Source organism: Pseudoliparis swirei, chromosome 6 (assembly GCF_029220125.1).
Source record: "Pseudoliparis swirei isolate HS2019 ecotype Mariana Trench chromosome 6, NWPU_hadal_v1, whole genome shotgun sequence".
NCBI classification, from domain to species: domain Eukaryota; kingdom Metazoa; phylum Chordata; class Actinopteri; order Perciformes; family Liparidae; genus Pseudoliparis; species Pseudoliparis swirei.
This window is the reverse complement of record NC_079393.1, coordinates 26,589,733-26,615,587: the sequence shown is the minus strand read 5'-3', so window position 1 is coordinate 26,615,587 and position 25,855 is coordinate 26,589,733. Positions and strand designations below refer to the sequence as shown.

Sequence of the window (25,855 nt, the reverse complement as noted above, 5' to 3'; positions counted from 1 at the left end):
CCCCGGCAGCGCCTCGTTTGTCCGCTCTGGGCTCCTGTAGAAACACGGCAGGCAGAAGACTCGTTCAGGACAGCAAGACGAGTCTCAGGCGGGTCGACACTCAGCATCTCTTCAGATGACTCCTCAATCGTCCCGTCCAAACTAAAAACCAAAAAGGCACAAAGCAGAATTGTCCCACGAATCGTAAACACGACGTTCACATGTTCTGGTGCCGGTCAGGAGCGCCCAGCAGCGCTCTCTCTCTCTCTCTCTTTACACGGCGGGGAATAAGTCGAGACGGACGAGCGCATCATAGTTCGTCCTTCACGTCGGGTTCTTCTTCTTCGTGGGTTTTCCGCTCGCACGCGCACGCGGCCGATTGGTCGTCGGGCTGAGGCACCGCCTCCATGTGGGCGTGGCGCGCGGGCCGCCCCGCCTGCCGCTCGGCGTAGGCGCGCAGCACGGCGTGGTAGTAGCAGTACAGCCGGCCGGGCTGCAGCAGCTCGCGGGCCGCCGCCTGGCCCGCTCTGGCGATGGCCCGCGCCGCCGCGTCGTTCTCCCGGGCCCAGCGGATGTTGTCCAGAAGGTCCGTCAGGTTCCTCTGGACGGGGACGTAATGCGTGCCGGCTTGGAGGTGGCCGTAGAAATACTCGTAGTACTGAGAGTCCTGCTTCAGAACCAGACTGTTCCCCAGCATCAGGTACGGGAACCGGTAGGCGGCCACCGTCCCGTCCACGTTCACCTGGTACTTGTACTGGAACAATGAGAAGGTTTGAATAGCAGGTGCATTTCATTCTTTTTTTAAAGGGATGCAGAAGAGTCAAGATCACAAGTAAAACTAGAACGGGCCCTCGCTAGAGCGCATACCATCACATGTCACAAGATTGGGCATTGAGTTATGAACATGTTGGCATTAGTTGCCAATTGGATAGAAATTGACCGTGCTATGGTAAAAAGAAGATTTTGACCTTTTCATGACCTTGACCTTGACCTTTGACCCGATCGATCCCAAAATAATAACAACCAATCATCCCACCAAATTTCATGCGATTCGGTTTAATACTTGTTGTGTTATGCGAGTAACACGCATACAAATAAATAAATAAATAAATACACGGCGATCAAAACATAACCTTCCACATTTTCAATGCGACGGTAATAAATGAATACAAATGAATAATATATTCAGGGTTCGTACACATGTTGACCAGTGGATTTCCAGGACTTTAAACCAAATTTCCATAAACCAAACTGAAATCTCGGCATAAACATGAGAAATTTAGAAAATGTAGCGTATTGAGAACGTACGCCGGCTTATATTTTGAGCGTCTCAAATGAACATGTGATTAGAACTAATTTCCATGACTTTTCCAAAACTTTTATGATTTAAGTTTTTTCCATGACTTTTCCAGGCCTGGAAATGACCATTTTAAAATTCCATGACTTTTCCAGGTTTTCCATGACCGTACGAACCCTGTGTTTTACTATTCCAGGGTCCTTACACATGTTGATCAGAGGATTTCCAGGACTTTAAATTTTTTTCCATGATTAAACATTTTGTGAAATATCGGTATCCTTAAATGACACAAATGAAGAGACAATAGTTTGATCTTCAACTTCAGCAACACTTTGCAGTTACAGGATGGAAAAAAGTGAATTTGTGAATTTCACAAATCCGCTTTTTTGTTTGTTTCCTCACCTTGAAGAAGTCAAAGAAGCCGACGAGCGGCGCCTTGCCGACGTGTTTCTCGCGGTCCCTGAAGAAGAACCAGCCCGTGATGCCGGCGTCCAGCAGCTCGGGGCTCTGCTTGGACAGAGCCGCCAGGTGGAGGCGCTCCTCCCGGCTGTCCCGGCCGCGGAAAAACGCCTGGTCCGTTTTGTTAATCCACGGAGGCCCTGGAGGAAGATGTTCCAGATGTTATCCCCCAAAGACACTGATGGGGTGTGGTCAAGAGAAGGTAATAATCAACTAGTAATAATCAACTAGATACACTCCATCAACTAGTAATAATCAACTATATACACTCCATCAACTAGTAATAATCAGCTAGATATAATCAACTAGATACACTCCATCAACTAGATATAATCAACTAGATACACTCCATCAACTAGTAATAATCAACTAGTAATAATCAACTAGATATAATTAACTAGTAATAATCAATTAGATATAATCAATCAACTAGTAATAATCAATTAGATATAATCAAACAACTAGTAATAATCAACTAGTAATAATCAATTATATAAATCCTCAATCAACTGGTCATGATCTTGTCCGTCTGGATTTGTTTAGGGACAAATATATGAACTCATAGATGATGGTAACTGACACAGGGCTGACCATGGCTAATGAGCGTGAGTGTGTGTGTGTGTGAGTGAGTGTGTGAGTGAGTGAGTGAGTGAGTGAGTGAGTGAGTGAGTGAGTGAGTGAGTGTGTGTGTTACCTGTGTTTCCCTGGATGGACAGCAGGTCATTGGTGACGCCTCTCATGGCCTCCAGGGTGGAGTGTGTGACCTCGTAGGTGGGGAGGACGATGTCCCGCGTCTCGACAGAGCCGCACCACGACAGGACGGGCACGGCGTCCGCCCTCCTGGTCTCCAGCGGCCAGTCGCCCACGTTGATGAAGAACTCCACATCGGGCACCCTCACCTTCATCGAAGATCACGGGGGACCGACAGTCAGCAACGCCACGTCGCAACTGAAGGGAGGAGATCGACGCGCTTACCTTCCTGGTGAGCGAGAGCAGCATCTCATCAGAGAACATCTTGAAGTCGGTGTACTTCCCCAGCGTGCGGCGGTGCAGCCGGTTGTCGATGATGGCGTAGTGGACGAGGCCTCCTCGGTTGGCGAACCTGCGCGGCACTTCCTGTCTGAGCCGCTGCAGGTCGACCGTCGGGAACGCTTTGAAGTCCGCCGAGACCTGAGGCTCCTGGGCGGGACACCGCATGGCGCTCCTCCACACGGAGGCCTCGGGCTCCGGGCAGTCGCAGTATTCGTGATAGACCGGACCTGAGCGTCGAGACGGGACACCGACGAGGAGACGAGGTGTTAGGAGACGAGTATGGAGGACTCAAAATGACTTCAGTATAAATAAGTAAATGCTTGAATAAATAAATAAATGCTTAAATAAATGTATAAATAAATAAATACAAGAATAAATGTATAAATACAGAAATTAATAAATATGTTATAACTCAACAGGACATCATTAAATAAATGTATTTCTACATTTCTGTGTTTCTTCATTTATTTATTTCTCTATTTATGTGTCCACACGTATTTCTTCATTTATTTATGTGTGACATTTATGTGTCCGTATATTCAAATGAGCTGGGCGGTCCATAGACGAGGGGTCAAACGTTTGAAGCCCCTGAGGGGGGGGGGGGGGGGGTGCAGTGAAGTGAAGGACAGTTTCAAATGAACCACAACACCACTTTATTCATTGCATAAGCATGAAGATGCTCAAAGAAGCTTCTTTAGCCCTTTAGTGTGTGAGATGATGACGTCATGGTGGCGTGTGCTGCATGGAGTAAACCCTTTCTGTGACGTCAGACGACATAAATACTAATGAACCTTCTGACTACACGCACCTGGGATGGTGTAGGGCGACTTGGCCACAGCAGCGTCCCGATGGAAGACTTCCACCGTGAGGCCGTCCAGCACCGTGCTGTAGAGCCGGTACCGCACCAGGAAGGACCCGTCCCCTCGGTCCAGGGGAGGCGGGGCGTGGAGACGGAAGTGCTCGTGCTTGTCCCGCGGACTTATCTTCACTTGAAATGTGTCTTTACCTGAAACAGGTACGGAACATGTCAGTGACCTTTATGAGCGGCCCAGAAACATTCTGCCATCATAACGAGCAGAGCCCCGTCCACCGGTGTTACGGCTTAAAAAGCGACCGTGTTAACTGGCGACTTTTAACCAACTGGCGACTTTTAACCAACGCGTCCGTTGTTGTCATAGTTAAACACGTTTGTTAAAAATAGGAAGATAACAGGTAGCTACCCTCGTGAATACCACACTGTTTAATGTGTATAGTTTATATTATTATGTATATGAAAGGGGTTGACACTTAATTACAAAATTAAGCAAAGCGGCATTCGCGAGGACAGCTATACGTGAAAAGTCGCCAGCTAACAGGGTCGCCTGTTAAACCGTAACAACAGATATAAGTTCATAAGTGTTCACAGCAAAGCGGTCACACGTCGTTCGGTCCGGGTCAGGAGGCGGGGAGCCAGCGGGTTACCTGGAGACACAGTCAGGTTTTCTCCGTTGGAACCGACTGCCTGAATAAAGAAGTAGCGGACCGGGAGAACCGCGTCGCGCGTCAGCCCCGGACCCCAGAGGAGGCATCTCTCTGCGCGGACTCCTTCCCGGGCAGACACCGGCCCCGTTGTGCTGATTACGACCAGCACAACTACCGCGTTAATGATTAAACTATCCCGGAAAGGCCTCGCGAAGTCTCCGCTGCGCTCACACACCATGTTCCTTCTACTGCGAACAGCTGCACGGCTACATGTATTGAATAGAGACAGTAAAGTTTTAATAAAAACTTCTATGCCGACATGTTGGTGAAGAGAGACACGCCCATTTCCGGTATATCTTCAGGGGGTGTCGGAAATGTTACTTGGAGATTGTGACGCCCGAAAAGCATCTCAGAGCTCAAAGTGAAGCGAGTCAGTTGTTGCGGGTACCCATTATTTTAGTTAGTGTATTAATAAGTCAGTATATTTGTATTATTATTATTAATAATGCATTACATATACTTTTTTGATCCTGGACCACCGTTGTTTGGATGCATTATTCACACTATCTTTGGGTTGTATATCCACAGTGAATGTGCCAGCTAAGAAAATGTAAGGTAATGGTCTATAATAATAATTAAAGAATAATAAATAAATAATAATTATTATTATGGTAAATTATAATAATAATTATATAATAATAATAATAATTATTATATTATTATTATTATTATTATTTACCACAAATCAAACAATATGTTCAACTTCCACATCTGTCTATATGCATGACATTAAGTCGTTGGGCTACATCTGTAAAAATCTGCATCATACTGTCAATTTAACAGATTCCTATGCAACACAGATCGTTAGATATTGTACATATTTCAATCATATTTTCTATGTTTTGCATAAAAATAAAATATTTAAATCAACACTGATGTTTTACATCTTTATTTCACGTGAATTCCCATTTTGGCAAAAAGATTTTTTTTAAGTGACTGAAATGTACAAACGTTTTATGAAACACTATAAAAGTGTCATCGTGATGTTCTCGGGGATGTTGATGGCGATATTTGTACACATTTTATTGCACAGGTTATTGGACTTCTCTTCCCATTGACATCCCATCACACATGTTTAGATGAACAACGTACCAATAAATCACTCGGTGCATTTTGGATCAGATGATTTGGCTCAACATTAATACGCAAAAATGTTTTCAGTTCTGTGTCCCAGCTTGTCCAAATTTGGAAGACATGCCTTCTGGATCATCGGCGGCGGACCGCACAGGACAACAAGGACATCGGGAGAGGGAGCAGGGAGGTGCTCCTTGATCATGTCATCGGTCACGAACCCTGAACCGTAGCTCCAAGCTGCAGAGGTCGAGACGAGAGAGAGAGAGAGAGGGAGAGAGAGGGAGAGAGAGAGAGAGAGCACACATCAGAGAACAGATTTGAATAGCTCACAGCAGTTTTTGTTTAGAATCAGAATGAGAACACAGTCTTCCATCCTGCTTCTGCGCTGCCATTATGTGGCTTATAATAGACGCCAGACGCCTGGTGTTCACTTCATCTCTAAATCCTAACTGTCCAACACTGTTGCTGCGTCTTTCTTTCCACTGTGCCCCATCAGAGGGATGTTCAGAGAGGTGAAGGGTGAGCAGAGCCAAAAAGAGAATATCTTCTTCTCAGATACATCGCTCACTGAATGCGGGGCTACTTGTGGTCCCTAGAGTCTTAAAAAGCAGGATGGGAGCCAGAGCCTTCAGGTATCAAGCTCCTCCTCTTTTATGGAACCAGCTCCACCTTCAGGTATCAAGCTCCTCCTCTTTTATGGAACCAGCTCCACCTTCAGGTATCAAGCTCCTCCTCTTTTATGGAACCAGCTCCACCTTCAGGTATCAAGCTCCTCCTCTTTTATGGAACCAGCTCCACCTTCAGGTATCAAGCTCCTCCTCTTTTATGGAACCAGCTCCACCTTCAGTCCTGGAGGCACCGTCACCTCATGGAGACTGAAGACTTTCCTCTTGATGGTCTGATAGTGAGACCTGAACCAGGTTCACCTGGAGAGACCTGGAGATGCTGCTAGAGGCTGAGAGGCTGAGGGGGACGTGAGGATACACTGAGTTCCTCTCTCCTCTCCTCTCTCCTTATGGACGCTTAGGATACACTGAGCTCCTCTCTCCTCTCCTCTCTCCTTATGGACGCTTAGGATACACTGAGCTCCTCTATCCTCTCCTCTCTCCTTATGGACGCTTAGGATACACTGAGCTCCTCTCCTCCTCTCTCCTTATGGACGCTTAGGATACACTGAGCTCCTCTCTCCTCTCCTCTCTCCTTATGGACGTTTAGGATACACTGAGCACCCCTCTCCTCTCTCCTTATGGACGCTTAGGATACACTGAGCACCTCTCTCCTCTCCTCTCTCCTTATGGACGCTTAGGATACACTGAGCTCCTCTCTCCTCACCTCTCTCCTTATGGACGCTTAGGATACACTGAGCACCTCTCTCCTCTCCTCTCTCCTTATGGATGCTTAGGATACACTGAGCACCTCTCTCCTCTCCTCTCGCCTTGAGCTTGTAGTACCATATTACCCCACTAGAGACCTTGTAGTACCTGGTCTACCTGCTAAGGCCATCCGACCTCTGCAGCTCATCCAGAATGCAGCAGCTCGACTGGTCTTCAGTCTCCCGAAATTCACCCACACCACTCCGCTCCTCCGCTCTCTCCACTGGTTACCGGTGGCTGCTCGCATCCGCTTCAAAACACTGGTCCTGGCGTACCGTGCTCTAGACGGATCGGGCCCCGTCTACATCCGGGATATGGTCACACCGTACACGCCGGCACGTTCGCTCCGCCGGCAACAGCCAATCGACTTGTGACTCCTGCACCTCGAGCTAACCACTCGAAATCCAGACTGTTTGCTGTCCTGGCTCCTCAGTGGTGGAACGAGCTCCCCACTGACATCAGGACAGCAGAAAGTCTCTACATCTTCCGTCGGAGACTGAAAACACACCTTTTCCGACTATATCTGGATTAAAACACAGATTAGCACTTCAGTGGCACTTAGATAGCACTTACTTATGGTACTTTTGTAGTTCGACTATGTTGAGGAAATGTTACTTCCTGTATTCTTGTTGTTCTTAGTTTGTACTCTAGGTTGAAATGCACTTATTGTAAGTCGCTTTGGATAAAAGCGTCTGCTAAATGACATGTAATGTAATGTAATATTACCCCACTAGAGGGCTTGTAGTACCATATTACACCACTAGAGAGCTTGTAGTACCATATTACCCCACTAGAGACCTTGTAGTACCATATTACCCCACTAGAGACCTTGTAGTACCATATTACCCCACTAGAGAGCTTGTAGTATCATATTACCCCACTAGAGAGCTTGTAGTACCATATTACCCCACTAGAGAGCTTGTAGTACCATATTACCCCATTAGAGACCTTGTAGTACCATATTACCCCATTAGAGACCTTGTAGTACCATATTGCCCCACTAGAGGGCTTGTAGTACCATGTTACCCCACTAGAGAGCTTGTAGTACCATATTACCCCACTAGAGACCTTGTGGTACCATATTACCCCATTAGAGACCTTGTAGTACCATATTACCCCATTAGAGACCTTAGGTACCATATTGCCCCACTAGAGGGCTTGTAGTACCATGTTACCCCACTAGAGAGCTTGTAGTACCATATTACCCCACTAGAGAGCTTGTAGTACCATATTACCCCACTAGAGACCTTGTAGTACCATATTACCCCACTAGAGAGCTTCTAGTGCCATATTACCCCACTAGAGAGCTTGTAGTACCATATTACCCCACTAGAGACCTTGTACCATATTACCCCACTAGAGAGCTTGTAGTACCATATTACCCCACTAGAGACCTTGTAGTACCATATTACCCCACTAGAGACCTTGTAGTACCATATTACCCCACTAGAGAGCTTGTAGTACCATATTACCCCACTAGAGAGCTTGTAGTACCATATTACCCCACTAGAGAGCTTGTAGTACCATATTGCCCCAGTAGAGGGCTTGTAGTACCATATTACCCCACTAGAGAGCTTGTAGTACCATATTACCCCACTAGAGAGCTTGTAGTACCATATTGCCCCACTAGAGAGCTTGTAGTACCATATTACCCCACTAGAGAGCTTGTAGTACCATATTACCCCACTAGAGAGCTTGTAGTACCATATTACCCCACTAGAGACCTTGTAGTACCATATTACCCCACTAGAGAGCTTGTAGTACCATGTTACCCCACTAGAGAGCTTGTAGTACCATATTACCCCACTAGAGAGCTTGTAGTACCATATTACCCCACTAGAGAACTTGTAGTACCATATTACCCCACTAGAGAGCTTGTAGTACCATATTACCCCACTAGAGACCTTGTAGTACCTGGTCTACCTGCTAAGGCCATCCGACCTCTGCAGCTCATCCAGAATGCAGCAGCTCGACTGGTCTTCAGTCTCCCGAAATTCACCCACACCACTCCGCTCCTCCGCTCTCTCCACTGGTTACCGGTGGCTGCTCGCATCCGCTTCAAAACACTGGTCCTGGCGCATCGTGCTCAGACGGATCGGGCCCGCCTACATCCGGGATATGGTCACACCGTACACCCGGCACGTTCGCTCCGCCGGCAACAGCCAATCGACTTGTGACTCCTGCACCTCGAGCTAACCACTCGAAATCCAGACTGTTTGCTGTCCTGGCTCCTCAGTGGTGGAACGAGCTCCCCACTGACATCAGGACAGCAGAAAGTCTCTACATCTTCCGTCGGAGACTGAAAACACACCTTTTCCGACTATATCTGGATTAAAACACAGATTAGCACTTCAGTGGCACTTAGATAGCACTTACTTATGGTACTTTTGTAGTTCGACTATGTTGAGGAAATGTTACTTCCTGTATTCTTGTTGTTCTTAGTTTGTACTCTAGGTTGAAATGCACTTATTGTAAGTCGCTTTGGATAAAAGCGTCTGCTAAATGACATGTAATGTAATGTAATATTACCCCACTAGAGGGCTTGTAGTACCATATTACACCACTAGAGAGCTTGTAGTACCATATTACCCCACTAGAGACCTTGTAGTACCATATTACCCCACTAGAGACCTTGTAGTACCATATTACCCCACTAGAGAGCTTGTAGTATCATATTACCCCACTAGAGAGCTTGTAGTACCATATTACCCCACTAGAGAGCTTGTAGTACCATATTACCCCATTAGAGACCTTGTAGTACCATATTACCCCATTAGAGACCTTGTAGTACCATATTGCCCCACTAGAGGGCTTGTAGTACCATGTTACCCCACTAGAGAGCTTGTAGTACCATATTACCCCACTAGAGACCTTGTAGTACCATATTACCCCATTAGAGACCTTGTAGTACCATATTACCCCATTAGAGACCTTGTAGTACCATATTGCCCCACTAGAGGGCTTGTAGTACCATGTTACCCCACTAGAGAGCTTGTAGTACCATATTACCCCACTAGAGAGCTTGTAGTACCATATTACCCCACTAGAGACCTTGTAGTACCATATTACCCCACTAGAGAGCTTCTAGTGCCATATTACCCCACTAGAGAGCTTGTAGTACCATATTACCCCACTAGAGACCTTGTAGTACCATATTACCCCACTAGAGAGCTTGTAGTACCATATTACCCCACTAGAGACCTTGTAGTACCATATTACCCCACTAGAGACCTTGTAGTACCATATTACCCCACTAGAGAGCTTGTAGTACCATATTACCCCACTAGAGAGCTTGTAGTACCATATTACCCCACTAGAGAGCTTGTAGTACCATATTGCCCCAGTAGAGGGCTTGTAGTACCATATTACCCCACTAGAGAGCTTGTAGTACCATATTACCCCACTAGAGAGCTTGTAGTACCATATTGCCCCACTAGAGAGCTTGTAGTACCATATTACCCCACTAGAGAGCTTGTAGTACCATATTACCCCACTAGAGAGCTTGTAGTACCATATTACCCCACTAGAGACCTTGTAGTACCATATTACCCCACTAGAGAGCTTGTAGTACCATGTTACCCCACTAGAGAGCTTGTAGTACCATATTACCCCACTAGAGAGCTTGTAGTACCATATTACCCCACTAGAGAACTTGTAGTACCATATTACCCCACTAGAGAGCTTGTAGTACCATATTACCCCACTAGAGACCTTGTAGTACCATATTACCCCATTAGAGACCTTGTAGTACCATATTACCCCACTAGAGAGCTTGTAGTACCATGTTACCCCACTAGAGAGCTTGTAGTACCATATTACCCCACTAGAGAGCTTGTAGTACCATATTACCCCACTAGAGAACTTGTAGTACCATATTACCCCACTAGAGAGCTTGTAGTACCATATTACCCCACTAGAGACCTTGTAGTACCATATTACCCCATTAGAGACCTTGTAGTACCATATTACCCCACTAGAGAGCTTGTAGTACCATATTGCCGCACTAGAGGGCTTGTAGTACCATGTTACCCCATTAGAGACCTTGTAGTACCATATTACCCCACTAGAGAGCTTGTAGTACCATATTGCCGCACTAGAGGGCTTGTAGTACCATGTTACCCCATTAGAGACCTTGTAGTACCATATTACCCCACTAGAGAGCTTGTAGTACCATATTGCCGCACTAGAGGGCTTGTAGTACCATGTTACCCCACTAGAGACCTTGTAGTACCATATTGCCCCATTAGAGGGCTTGTAGTACCATGTTACCCCACTAGAGAGCTTGTAGTACCATATTACCCCACTAGAGAGCTTGTAGTACCATATTACCCCACTAGAGAGCCTGTAGTACCATATTACCCCACTAGAGACCTTGTAGTACCATATTACCCCACTAGAGAGCTTGTAGTACCATATTACCCCACTAGAGAGCTTGTAGTACCATATTACCCCACTAGAGAGCTGCCTCACTAAGTGTGGGGCTACTCGTGTCACGGTGGTACGGGGTTGGACCCAAAAGTAAAGACACAGAGTAATGGACAATTCTATCTATTCCAAGGCCAGCGATGGAAGAGGTGTGGCTCCGTGAAGGCGTGCTCTGCGGCTGGTTGGGGAGCTCGAGGTTCTCCAGGTGAAGCAGAGACTGTTGCTGGGGAAGCACGAGTTTACCAATAAGAATATACAAACAAGTCAAGAGGCTTTAGTGGTTCCGGGAATGTGAGCTGACGAGGAGTCGAGGGAGAACCGAGGGAGATGTGCTGTTGATTGGCAACAGGAGGTGGAGAGGAAGGCCACGCCCAGCCAGTCACCCACACACACACACAGGACAAACAGGGGACCAGGACAAATCGTGGTTCTAGAGTCCTAAAAAGTACACTGAGCACCTCTCTCCTCTCCTCTCTCCTTATGGACGCTTAGGATACACTGAGCACCTCTGTCCTCTCCTCTCTCCTTATGGACGTTTAGGATACACTGAGCTCCTCTCTCCTCTCCTCTCTCCTTATGGACGTTTAGGATACACTGAGCTCCTCTCTCCTCTCCTCTCTCCTTATGGACGCTTAGGATACACTGAGCACCTCTCTCCTCTCCTCTCTCCTTATGGACGCTTAGGATACACTGAGCTCCTCTCTCCTCTCCTTATGGACGCTTAGGATACACTGAGCTCTCCTCTCCTCTCTCCTTATGGACGCTTAGGATACACTGAGCTCCTCTCCTCTCCTCTCTCCTTATGGACGCTTAGGATACACTGAGCACCTCTCCTCTCCTCTCTCCTTATGGACGCTTAGGATACACTGAGCACCTCTGTCCTCTCCTCTCTCCTTATGGACGTTTAGGATACACTGAGCTCCTCTGTGCTCTCCTCTCTGCTTATGGACGTTAGGATACACTGAGCTCCTCTCCTCTCCTCTCTCCTTATGGACGCTTAGGATACACTGAGCTCCTCTCTCCTTATGGACGCTTAGGATACACTGAGCACCTCTCTCCTCTCCTTATGGACGCTTAGGATACACTGAGCACCTCTCTCCTCTCCTCTCTCCTTATGGACGCTTAGGATACACTGAGCACCTCTCTCCTCTCCTCTCTCCTTATGGACGCTTAGGATACACTGAGCTCCTCTCTCCTCTCTCCTTATGGACGCTTAGGATACACTGAGCACCTCTCTCCTCTCCTTATGGACGCTTAGGATACACTGAGCACCTCTCTCCTCTCTCCTTATGGACGCTTAGGATACACTGAGCACCTCTCTCCCAGTTTATAGGCTGGGATCATGGATACACTGAGCGCCATTCTCTTGTTAAATTATACTATTAGTAGTCTTATCATGTTATTATATATTAAATATTGTTCAATTATTATTCTGCTCATACAACTAGTCATATGAATTATTTATATCATATGTATTGACTGGTTTTTAATACTTACTTTTAAATAGTGTGTTTTTCTTAATGTTAATGTGCTGTAACTGTGCATTGTGTGTGTGTGTTCATCCTGGACTGTGTGTTATTGTTGCAGCCAAGACATGTACAAATTAATAAAAACACCACAAAAGAAATGGTTTGGCGCAATAAAGAAGAAGAAAACACATTTAATAAAGCATACATCTGAAAGTGAATTCTATAATGAATCCATACGAGAATTAATGCAAACAACTTCATACATTAATTATAAAGGGTAAAGATTTAAAAAAATAGAGATATGAATAAAGAAGCTAATTAAAACCTACATCAAAATCATCTACTTATCAGTAAATGATTACGAAAATACATTTTGTATATCATTTCGATGCACTGAACTGACTATTCTGTCCGTTTTTCCAGGTAATCAGTCGTCTTTCTTAAAGTAGCAAAAACAAACAGCGCTCTCATTAACACGCATTAGCAGAGCGTGTTTACGGGGCCCGGGGCCCCTCTGGGAGTCACAGCTGCTGCTTGGTGTGGTTGCCGGGCCACAGTTTCCATGCAGCGGTTGCCAGGTGTAGCAGCGATCACAACATACCGAGGGCTCCGAGCGCCGAGGGGCCGGCCGGCGGCCAGAGTCACCGGCTAACGTCGAGGAACGAGAACGCTCAGATCAGAGAGTTTAAGGAACTACGTGTCCCGTGGATTCATGAGGGTGTAAAGCTGGAAGCAGCCAATGGGTTTAATCTGCGTGGAGAGTTCATTGTTCAGAGTATTTGAGCTGAAGGACCCCAGAGAGCAGAACGTTTGATAGAAATACTTCTATGGCTTTAATGTCCAATGTTGTAGAGCTCCTCCTCTTTTATGGATCCAGCTCCACCTTCAGGGCTCCATCAGGTTCCCCTGGCCCCTGCTCCATGTCCCTCCTCTTCCTCTTTGATTGAATTGTGGAAATCTGGATCGTAGTCCATGCCGACTGTTGGAGATATTTATTTTGACATTTGTATGTAGTTTTATTGTAAAGTATAATATTGATTATTCGTTGCTTATTTTGGTTATATTTTGATATGTTAGTTTTTTCTTATTATAGTTGTAGTTTAGTTTAAAACATGATTGTTGTTTAAATATATTTAGTTGTAGGTTCACTGATTGCATAACACTGGGCACCTGTGGTTCTATGTAGGTGTGCGTAGCTTCAGGACCAGCATGCACTGGGGTGGCCGATGGTTCTTTACCTGCAGAGAGGCAGCGTCAACATTGTGTTTCTTTTTTTTGTTTATGAAATAAAAGATCAGAATGACATACGGAAATGGTGGACATTACTTTCTTTTTGGCTGCGTCAACTCCAAACCCCCCGCGGTGCGTCAAGGCCATTAGATTTATAGTTTTATTTGATTTGTAAAGACAGATGGCCACTGCACCTACTACTAATTGTTCATAATGTCATATTCATTGAATGTTTCTGTAACTCTGTCCATCTGGTCACATGACATCTATTGATCTCTCCAACCTGGAGAGGGGTCCTCCTCCTGCTCTCCTTTCCCCCCAAGTGAACGTTTTTTTTCTTCCTGTTTTTTGGGAGTTGATGCTGATCCGATGTGAGGTCAAAGGTCAGGGATGTCGTACGGAGCGTGTCCAACGAGCTCTTTCCTTTACGCTCAAAGAGAATCGAGACGCGTTCACACGACACAGGAAAGTCTTTTTAATCGAGCTGTGGACAGACTTGCACTTTGTTTACATATTTACAGGAGCTGAAACACACCAAGTCCGATCCGCCTCGATACTGCCGACGCACACGGAGACTCACACACGAACACACGAGGACTCACAATGCACACGCAACGACGCACAAATATATTACATCTACAAAACAGACAAATCCACGTAGAAATGCTTAAATATATTTGTGATTTTACATTTATATTAATCATAATTTATATTTGTGTGTGCATTTTATATATTTGTGAATTGTTCCGAGCGCAGTGTGTATCTCCGTGTGTGCGTTGTGTGAGTCTGTGTGCGGTTGCAGTGGTTGAGGCCGAGCCGACTCCATAGAAATTAGTTCAGTACGCTTTTTTTTTTTAGCCACGCAATGTCATCACATAAAAAATACATCTGTATTTTGAAGTCTACCTTAATAGAGCTGTACACAAAATAATTAGAAAACATAGATCTGATCGCTCTCTTTTCACATCGTTAGAATAGTGAAAAAAAGTTCAGGCACAAGTCACACTTTTCCAAGAGAAAAGAAAAAGAAAAAAAAGGGTGCCTCCCTCCACCAAGTCACACGACCCGCTGGGAAGGGGCCAATCCTTAGAATGCAGGACGGTACCAGGACCGACCCGCTTGAAGGCGCTTCGAGCAGACGCATGCGAGCACAGCACGGAGCGGCAGATGTGGGCGGGGGAACCTCGGGCGTGAGAGGCGGAGCCTCGCCATGGCGACGAGGGTTCATTCATAGAAAACCAGAGACGAGCGTTCTGTAACGCGGCCGAGACGCCGGCGTCGGGATATTGGAACGAGTTGGACAAACGGGTTCTAGGTGCCGGGAGCGCGTGACGAATCCGGCATGATGTGTATTTACAGTCACATGACGGGCAACGAGGACGCGAGACGGGTCCACCAGAACCGACAGACCACATCCTGGACATCAATGGAGGGGAAGAAACGACACGCCTCCTCGCCGCCGGGTCCAGAGGGATTTGGGGTAAAAAAAAAAAAAATAGCTTCAAGACCAGAAGGAATGTGTCGGAGAACACAAGATGGCCGACGCCAGAACAATCTGCTTGTGGGCACCGGCCCAGTTGTGATTGGTCCAAATGAGGGGAGGAGTCACTGCAGCCGGCCAATGAGGACTCTCGGTGGGGCTCGGCCCGGAGGAGCCACGCCCTGCAGCGCGTGACCTCTGGGCTCCGGACTCGAGGAACAAACGGGTAAATGACGGAGTGATCTTCATCAGGTGACGGACACAGAAGAGGAGGAACGACTCAGGAATCCAGACGGAGGACGAGTGCAGCAGAGCGGCATCCAATGCGGGCGAGAGCGTAACGGACGCAGCGGTAACAACCAGGGCGTGTGTGTGTGTGCGTGTGCGTGTGCGTGTGTGTGCGTGTGCGTGTGTGCGTGATGGACCCAAATCGTTTTCTTTCCGAGCCGCTCGAGGTCGGGTGCGACGGCTCCGCCGTGGACGTCCGGGCTCGCCCACTGCATCCCACTCCTCAGCCAGTGTTTTGCCTCTGGCCCCGCCCCCCGCCCCTCCCCCCCCCGCACCACTATCTCATGGTGGAGGAGGCTCGGAAGTAGGAGAGGAACTTGAAGCACAGGCTCACCACGAAGTACCAGATGTTGCGGGCCATCTGGGAGCGGGCGATGAAGACGCGCCAGAAGAGCACCACCAGGACGGTGTTGAAGGTGTAGCGGATGTTCCTCAGCCTGCGGAGCACAAACACAACGGGGTTCAAGCCTCCACCAGCTTCGGGTCCTTCTATTGGTTTTTGGGGGGGATATGTATTTGTTACAGTTTGACAAGAAAATAAATCCCTTTGAAAGTCAGGAAGGATGGAATAAATGACGCCGTCTGGTTTCCTATACTTGGATATGTCTGTCGTTACATTAGTTTAGGGTCGTGCTCGTCTTCTTATGCGGGGTGTCAAACTCATTTTCACCGTGGGCCACATCAGCATCATGGCCGCCTCTTAAAGGGCCGGCGTAACTGAAACGCTGTATAAACGACACCCGAACATATTGTTAAATAACTTGTTGCATTTGATTATTGTTTATTTGAGTGTAGAAATATCATACATAAGAAAAATTCTATAATATAACATAAATCCATTTAATTTGAAACCTTCAAAATATAAACATACGGTAATCGCGTGTTTTTTAAGCCGTCAGGGGCCACACATGACGTGGTGGGCCGGACTCGGCCCGCGGGCCTCGTGTTTGACACCTGTGCTCGAGAGCCCACAAACTCCAAAAACGGGCGAGGTGAGGGAGGACCAATCGGCTGCCGTGTCCTGATCCGGACACATCTGTCCATCTTGCTCTGTGTTTGTCCTCCGTGGTCTCAGAGGAAGGTCATCCTTTCCACGCGGAGGATTTACACCGGGTGGTTTTCAAGGGTGAAGAAACGAAGAGCGAGCGTGCGCCTCGACACAAAGATCACATCCTTTCACACGGATGGATCACTCCTTTTGTTATTGTTAGGTTGTAATACTTTATTTTGATTCTGTAGTCTTGAGCTTTAAAGTTATACATATAGAAAGATATTATAATAGGAAATATTAGGAAGAACATTGATATTGTTATAAATGTGTTATGACGCATAGGGGGACTGTTTACTCGATGCAAATGTAAATGGCAAGAAATTAATGTATATTCATGAGAGTGAATGTTAGTCAGTATTTCAGATTGTCGAAGCCCGTGAAGTGACTTAATGCGGACAATAACAGACGGGACTTTTATTGTGAAAATACTTGTTTAGTGACTTGAAACCCACGATCGTGAGCCTGGATTGTTCGTTTACACTCGTTTACACTTCTTGCCCAGTTTCAGTTCCTCTCTTATTATCCACAGACACTTATGACGTCATCAGCAAATTAACAGAACCCGATGAATCCCGACATCATTGGTTTTACTCCAGCGACGTGGATCACGTCCGTCGTGTGCGTCGTCGTCGCCCTCGTGTTGATCATTCTGTAGACGTGACATATCTATTGTACTTCTGTCAGAAAATCAAACATCTATAAAACCAAAGGCCTGATCAGTGACTTTAGAGGTTGTGATGCGTTCAGGGTCAGACAGAGGAACGTCTCCAACCCCACAACCATCTCGGGACAACTGACCCCAAATGGCTTTGTGCTGCACACTGTGAAGCCGTGTGCAGAAAGGGGCACCAGCGTGGTTCTGTTCGAGGAAACCGTCAAATGTCATATGTCATACTTCATATTTCCACACCGACAAAACCGTGATGACCTTATTTCAATCGTACTTTCACGGACTCAATCTTAAATCTTCTTCTTTGGCATCATGGTTTGGAGGCCCGTCTTTAAAGGACAAACATTCCCTCCATCAGATTGTGAAATGCTCTAGCAGGCGGATGGGTGAGTCCCAGCTGAGCCCAGAGTCCCTGAACACCACACTGGATGCACAGGAGCAGACGTCGTCATGTCGGGTACGGGGCGATGCCAAGACGCCGACTAGAAGAGAGCGCTCCACGTCTCCTGAAGAACATCAAAGAATTCACCCTGGAAGTGTCCGCATGCCGATTGTTCACGGGAGCTTTGCCGCAGCTGGGAGGAGGACCGCACTCAGAGGCTCGCCACTCAGGACCACATGTTTCGGGCCATTTGGGACTCGGGCGATGAAGACGGGGACAAAATGTGTAAAGGACACGCCCCCGCAGGACTGAGGGTCCGCCCCCCCCCTCACACTCGTACTCCTGACAGACGCTAAAGACGCGAGTGGTCATGGACGTCTGAGCATTAGCAGCCCGTCTACAGGAATAAACAAGTTACATTTAAGACTTTTTAAGACCACGTCTAAATGAAATTTAAGACGTAGCGACACAACGCAGCTTCAGAAGCATTTCACCCACGGGAACCAGAGACACTCGTTCTTTTCTAGCCATTTGTTGTTGAACTTGCATTATCTCCATGTTTTTTAAAGTAGCCGATGCTTCACGTTGTTGGGGATGGGACGGAATACGCGGGGCCCCTTTAAGAGAAGGGGCGTGGCCTCTGGTGACACCGGAGCAAAACACGGACCTGGCAGAACAGATTGCCTCGTAGTCGCAGTGACACACAACACATGGAAGACCAATCCAATCGGAATTTAAGACAACTGAAGACTTTTTAAAGGCCTTATTTTTCGGGTTGGGTCTCGAAAACCGCCGTGGAGACCGATGATGACGAGCAGCCGTAACTCAGATTAGTACCGCAACGTTGATTGCAAGTCTTGCATTCATAAAAGTAGGCCAACAACTAATAAATTATCCATGATAACGATGTTTAAGCTAGCTCGAGCTGACGGTCTGATATCCGTTGTTTTTGTCCGTGCTCCACGAGAACGGCTTTTACAGGGAAGATGGCCGAAGACGTTTTTAATGTCCTCATTGTCAACCGTCGCGTTGGGTTTCTTTTTTTTAACCTTCGCATTCTGCGGAAGGTTATGTTTTGATCGCTGTGTTTTTATTTATGTGTGTGTGTGTGTGTGTGTGTGTTACTCGCATAACTCAAAACATTTTAAACCGAATCGCTTGAGATTTGGTGGGATGATTGGTTATTATCCGGAGACCATTTGATTAGATTTTGGGATCGATCGGGTCAAAGGTCAAGGTCAAGAAAAGGTCAAAATCTTCTTTTTACCATAGCGCGGTCAATTTTTATCCAATTGACATGCAACTAATGCCAACATGTGGCTGCGGCGAAGGTATGCGCTCCACCGAGTGCCCGTTCTAGTTTAAAGTATCGGTTGAGGCCCCGGTATCATTTTAAAAGTACCGGTTTAGCACCGGTATCAGAAGAAAACCAAAACGATACCCATCCCTACTTATTTTGAGGAAAAGCAATTTAAGACATTTCTCAGACTTCTTAAGGACCCTGAGAGGCCAGACGCTCACATGTTGAGGTGTTTGCGTGCGGCGGGCAGGCCGGACAGATCCTCGTTCAGGACGTACTTCTTGGTGCCCATGCAGTAGCTCTCCAAGTACTCGGCCCAGTGCAGCTGACGCACGTCGAAATTAAACACCTGCGGAGACAAGCGGCGCTCTGGGTGAACTGCGTCAACAGCGTCTGTGTGTCATCAGAGATGTGACTGAGTAACATGACGCAGTTCTCCGTCTGGTACCAATATCAGAATATAGAACGGGTCCAGCACGGTAAGCCAGATGTCCACGAGCAAACACTGGTTTTCAATCTCGGTGAAGACATGAAAAAGTGAGTAAATGTCCTATTTAAACTAACAATGAGAATTCTAAAGCACACAGTGAATAACCTTAAATGACTCAAATGAATGACATAATAGTTTAGATTAACAGAATAAAACATTTGTCTTTTTAGTTAAGGTGCGTTCACTTACGAGTATGAAAGAGCGTATGCCGGCTTCATATTTTGAGCGTCATTCTTTTAAAAAGCATATTCATTATTTAAAACTCAGCATGAATGCAAAATATGAATGACACATTTACAGGACTTTTCAAAACTTTGGGGATTTTTCTCCCCCAGAACTTTTTCAGGCCTAGAAATAATATAATAACCATTTTTTAAAGTCCAGGACTTTTCCAGGTTTTCCATGAGCGTTACGAACCCTGCACTATATATTTGACAAGGTTAATGAATAAAAACTGTTTCTGACATGCATTGATGGATGACACCTGAAAAAGTACAATATTTTAGTATCCACTAAATATAAGAAAACCCCACACATGCATATTAAATTAAAAAATGTATATAAATGAAGAACAACAAAGTCCAGGTCGCATTATTTCCCAGACAGAAGTATTACGGCCACGTTCTAGACTTCCTTATTCAATATCTGGCCACAGGGACGACAGTTCAAATGTAGCCTTCGCTTCAACGGACACATTTATACCCCGTGGTTGATTAATGTGTCCAAATGAATGAAATGAAATACACAGTGTTGCGTCATCAGACTGTGAGGACAACTCTAACGTGGACCGGTGGGACCGAGGGTCCTACCTTCTTATCCTCCGAGCTCATCTGGCCGATCAGCATGGCCACGTTGTCGTTGCTCCACACCCAGGAGTGACTGGTGAAATACTCCAGCACCATCATGGCTTTGTGGAGGCGAGTGATCGTCTTCATCATCCTGTGACGCACGGGGGGGGGACGGGAAAAAAAGGGAAAGAACGCAGCAATGAGGTCAGGAAGACGAGAGAACATTGATGAAGGACGATGGTGGTGGTGTAGAGAGGACAGGCAGGTGGAGGAGGAGCCGTGGATGAAGAGCAGGACACGCCACAGTGAGAAGAACACAGACGGCGCATGGCGTGGATCAGCCGTTCGACAACGCGACCTCCAATTTAGTCCCAAAGCTGGTGAGGTCACCACGCGCCTGACAGACGACGCCGTGGGCACCACTTCCCCCCGTCGGATCGAAGAAGAGGGGTTTTGGATTCCGATAGTTGTGACGACCGCAGAGCGCCTTTTCGCTTTTTTTTTGCGTCTCGGCTGCCTCTCGGCGCCGTGACGTCTGCTTCACGAGACGTTGTCGAAGCGACGCGGCGGTCCGTCATGTGGCGGCGACGCCTCAGCCGGCGGCTAACTGGATGCAGGGGGACCGACTCCACCGTGCATCCAGGTCACACACACACACACACACACACACACACGTTGTTAGTTGCAGACTCAGCGTTGACTGGCAACCAGGAAGCAGCGTTGAGGGAAATCAGGGTAAGAATGGAAAGAAAGCAGCAGGGCTGATGAGTCGTGGCTCAGTCTGCACACGGCCCTCCGGGCCAATTTGAATAGCATTTCCATGCGTTTTGAATAAGGAGGCCGCGATCCAACGACGGGCCCCTCCTGTCGTCTGTAACCCAGAGGACTCACGGCTCCCCTTTCCGCCAGTGACTCAGAGGCCGCCCACTGGACAACTTTTTTAGAAATGACCAAAATATCCCATGATGCCCTGGGATTCGCCCATGATTGGGTGAGATGGGGGGGGGGGTAGATGAATGTCATGTTCACACAAAGACAAGTCAAAACATGCTCCCATAGAGGACACGCCGTCTTCACGAGGAGAAGACACGCACACGCTTCTTTTCTTTGTGCCATTCCTGACCCACCATCCCACACAGTGAGAGACACACAGGAGGGCAGGCGGGGGGGGGGGGGGGGCAGTTGTAACCTTACCGGGGCGCGCGGCCCGTCAGCCTGAGATAGCCGTCATAGAGCAGAGCCGGCAGCGTGTGGCTGACCGCGGTCCAGCACTGATTAGTAAAGGGGTTGGAGCGCAGATTGACATTGGGCCTTCTGAAGGCCTGCTCTAAGGGATTGGTCTTGAAGGTCATGTTTACACAGTACTCTGGAGGAGAGAGACACAGGACAGGGGGACACAGAGGGGACGAGATGAAGCTCCTCCACCGACACTCGGCTAGATGCAGGCCCTCGGTGCAGGGGCCCGATCTGAAGGGCCTTCGCCGCCCGGGGGTCCGGCTCATGCGACCGACGACTCGGCAGCTAGCAGAGATTAGTTTTTAGTGTTTAACGAGGGCCGACACCTAGGTTGGGCTCCCACGGCGTCTTCGGCCCGAAGCCGACCTTCGTCCGCCGGACCGAGTCGACCTCGGCGCCGCGGACGCGCTGGGAACCCGACGGAGAAACACGAACACCGCAGGTGAGCGAGATGTCAGAGAGTGCAGAACCCACCGGAGACCCCGCTGGGTTATGCATTCTGCCAAGACCCAGAAAGTACGACACACAAGCGTCACGTAGCACGTTAGCACGGCAGCTACAACGTTAGCCCACTACGCTAACAGAGAAAGGACTAAAGCAGCAGAGATGTGTGTGTGTGTGAGGGGGGCGTTAAAACAGCAGAGGTGCGGCTTAGAGTCGGTGACGATGAGGTTACCTGGGCTCTCGTCCAATCAGCCTGAGGTACAGATCATAGAGGAAGGCCGGAGCCTTGTGGCTCACGGCGATCCAGTACTGATTGATTAGGTGATTGGATGTGAGATTAACATTGGGCCGACGGAAGGCCTGCTCAAGGGGGTTCCTCTTGAACGTGGATATTACATGGTACTCTAAGAAACAGAAGGTTGTTCAACAAGTCATTACATCAGCAGATCAAAACATTCGGGTTGTGTGTGATCGGCTGACAATTAAACAGATTTCAATCTCGCACACAACTTCAGCCGGTGAGCAGCAGCCTGTGAGACTCGCAGCAGGGCGACAATATCGTCTCTCTATCAGATGACTCACACCGATAAGAGATATCGCCGTGCAGGTGTGCACACAGCGACTCAAATCACTCAGAACATCTGAATTGATAAGAATGTCTGATTTTGAGTGTGTGCGTGCATATATAAATAAAATAAAAATTAATATATACATATATATATATATATATAAATACAATGTATAGGAAAATAGGCTCAATATTAAAATTTTAAAATATAAATATAAAAAAACATGTATAAATAAAATAAAAAATAATATATACATATATATACATAAATACAATGTATAGGAAAATAGGCTCAATATTAAATTAAAAAAATATAAATATATATATAAAAAAACATATATAAATAAAATAAAATATATATATATATATAGAGAGAAAGAATTAAAAACAAATATATATATATATATATAAAGTTCTTCATAAAAACAATGTTTTATGAAGAATAACAATGTATAGGAAAATAGGCTCAATAATAATAATAATAAATTAAATAATAAATAATAATAAATAAAAAAAATATATATAAAAAAACATATATAAATAAATTATATATATAAAGTTCTTAATAAAATCAAAAAGGTACATTAAAAATGTATAGGAAAATAGAACATCTGAATTGATAAGAATGTCTGATTTTGAGTGTGTGCGTGCATATATAAATAAAATAAAAATTAATATATACATATATATATATAAATACAATGTATAGGAAAATAGGCTCAATATTACATTTTTAAAATATAAATATAAAAAAACATGTATAAATAAAATAAAAAATAATATATACATATATATACATAAATACAATGTATAGGAAAATAGGCTCAATATTAAATTTAAAAAATATAAATATATATATAAAAAAACATATATAAATAAAATAAAATAAAATATATATATATATATATAGAGAGAAAGAATTAAAAACAAATATATATATATATATATATAAAGTTCTTCATAAAAACAATGTTTTATGAAGAATAACAATGTATAGGAAAATAGGCTCAATAATAATAATTATAAATTAAATAATAAATAATAATAAAAAAAATATATATATAAAAAAACATATATAAATAAATTATATATATAAAGTTCTTAATAAAATCAAAAAGGTACATTAAAAATGTATAGGAAAATAGGCTTCCATATTCTGCATCTTGCCATCTGTCTATGGAAGGACCTAGATGAGGTGAGAAGATAGGGGCCATATCATCCCTGACTATAAAACAGAGCAAAGAAAACGGTTTCACACGACAACTTAAAAGCCATTCATCAGAACAAAATATGTTTTCATCCTGAAGCCAACGTTTGAGTAAACCGGGTGACAAGTTGTAGCGAGGTGATTTACGGCTGCACCACAATTTACAGGACCCGTGATCACGTTGCCGTGACAGTCAGGGCCCCAACGCTTCACGGCTTAAATCAAACCACGAGGTCTACCTCTTCGTTAAAGACTTCAGGAGTCCATACCAATTGGTTCAATGTCATTAATCACTAATAAGGTGAGCAACAATGTGTGCCTTTAATCCACAAGGATCCCGCTACGGACCGGGATGCAGGAGGAGCAGGCGAACAAAGCTCTGGGTGTGGGCGTGGCCGGCAGTGGCTCAGATTACAGTGACAAACACAGCTTCTATCGTCTTCTCCAGAGGCTACGCTCAGGTTAGATAAGAGGCGGCATACCAACTTCTCCCCAGCGGAACGGGTTGATCCCTCCGGTGGTGCAGTTGTACACCATGATGTTCTTAGACCTGTGGCAACGGAGGCAAAAGGTTCAGAAACGAGGAGGCGCGGGCGGCTCGCCGGCAGGGAGACGAGGCGACGGAGCACCTGGGGAGCATCTGCGATCCGGAGTACCAGGCGGCGGCCAGCGTGGCGTTGATGACCACGTCCACGGGCACCAGGTCGGCCACGGCGTCGTTGGACGCCCTCATGGTGCGCAGGATCCCCTTGCCGGCCTGGAGGAGTTCAGGGACACGCTGAGATCACAGGACTCACGGTGACGCAGCCAGAGTCAAGAGTTTCATGAAAAGGGAAACGCTTGATCACAGAAAGCAGTAATATCTGAAATGTTCAAATAGCAATTTCCTGTTCCTCCTGCTGGTCGCCGCACCGCTTAGAGTCAACATCTCCAGGCAGCGCCCTGTGCGTCACACACACACAATGTGGACCAGAGGCCAACAAGAAAGGGGACACACACACACACACACACACACACACACACACACGTTGCAGCAGCCTTAGTGTGACTGTGGTTCAAGCGGCTGCCGTCGGGCTGAGAAAGAGTCGTCAGAAACAAAGCGGCGGCCGCCGGGCTCCGGCTGGACTCACCGCGATGAAGATCCCACTGGGGCCGTTGAAGTTATCGATCCAGCCCTGGAGGACAGAGCAGAGCGTCGGCACATATTCAGCATTCAGACTCTCTGCTCCACAAGTTACAGATCAGACTTATTGCTCATAGTTACCTTCGCATTGAAAATGTGGAAGATTATGTTTTGATCGCCGTGTATTTATTTATTTGTATGTGTTTTACTCGCATAACTCAAAAAGTATTTAACCGAATCGCATGAAATTTGGTGGGATGATTGGTTATTATCCAGGGACCATTTGATTAGATTTTGGGATCGATCGGGTCAAAGGTAAAGGTCATGCAAAGGTCAACATCTTCTTTTTACCATCGCGCGGCCATTTTTTATCCAATTGGCAACTAATGCCAACATGTTCATAATTCAATGCCCAATCTTGTGATATGCGAAGGTATACGCTCTACCGAGGGCCCGTTCTAGTTTATACATGTTCTGGTTACAAGTACGCAGATGCAATGAGTTCATATGAACAAAATAGATCTAACATGAGGCAGTTTCAATGTGAGCGCACCGAGTCCACGCCGATATCATCCCAGATCAAACCGGTCCTCTCCTTCCCACAGAGGCAACGGGTGGGAGGAGCTTCGTCCGTTCTCAGTCGAACCCCTTCCTCCACGATCCCCCTGCTCACTCACCGTCACCCTCTGAGGGGCCGGGGTCAGACCAGGACCCGCCGACCCCCGTCAGAGGGGGACGGCGCCTCAGCTTCGCCCCCCGCTGACAGACGGAGAGCGTGGCTTCAGGGCCTGCACTCTAAATGGGATTTGGCTTTTTCTAAGAAGGTATCCTTACTGCCTTAAACACTCAAATACATCAACAAACAAAAAAGTCATACGGTAGAATTCTGCAGATCAGCAGCCGACATTAACCCCGCACGCTCCATCCAGTCAAGAGGAACTCGAGGTTCGCGGAACCACGTTGGAGAAG

At 46.4% G+C, this 25,855-nt stretch overlaps 2 protein-coding genes and 1 long non-coding RNA gene across 4 annotated transcripts in view; 1 reads left to right on the top strand and 2 right to left on the bottom strand.

The window, feature by feature from the left end:
• Positions 1-4,614, bottom strand: poglut3 (protein O-glucosyltransferase 3). The gene is made up of 6 exons (XM_056415927.1): positions 4,229-4,614; positions 3,576-3,773; positions 2,711-2,994; positions 2,430-2,634; positions 1,679-1,875; positions 1-733 (listed from the first exon to the last, which is right to left on the bottom strand). Exons 1-6 carry the CDS (start codon positions 4,464-4,466, stop codon positions 290-292), a joined length of 1,566 nt encoding a protein of 521 aa, XP_056271902.1. The 5' UTR covers positions 4,467-4,614; the 3' UTR covers positions 1-289.
• Positions 4,615-5,161: 547 nt separating this feature from the next.
• Positions 5,162-25,855, bottom strand: part of LOC130194766 (fatty acyl-CoA reductase 1-like) — a 32,396-nt gene continuing 11,702 nt past the window's right edge. Inside the window, exons 7-14 of one of the 2 annotated variants that reach the window (XM_056415929.1) lie at positions 24,894-24,938; positions 24,393-24,520; positions 24,246-24,313; positions 22,221-22,392; positions 20,330-20,459; positions 19,252-19,379; positions 15,962-16,064; positions 5,162-5,599 (exon numbers count right to left, since the gene is read on the bottom strand). In XM_056415929.1, the coding sequence (XP_056271904.1) occupies positions 5,573-5,599; positions 15,962-16,064; positions 19,252-19,379; positions 20,330-20,459; positions 22,221-22,392; positions 24,246-24,313; positions 24,393-24,520; positions 24,894-24,938 (801 nt within the window). In that variant the 3' untranslated portion in view covers positions 5,162-5,572. Of the gene's footprint in view, positions 5,600-14,310; positions 16,065-19,251; positions 19,380-20,329; positions 20,460-22,220; positions 22,393-24,245; positions 24,314-24,392; positions 24,521-24,893; positions 24,939-25,855 lie in introns of those variants that run through there. The other variant, XM_056415928.1, reaches the window with a different exon arrangement.
• Positions 6,087-14,733, top strand: LOC130194845 (uncharacterized). Its single transcript, XR_008831977.1, has 2 exons — positions 6,087-6,166; positions 13,519-14,733. It is a non-coding gene; the product is annotated as an uncharacterized LOC130194845 (long non-coding RNA).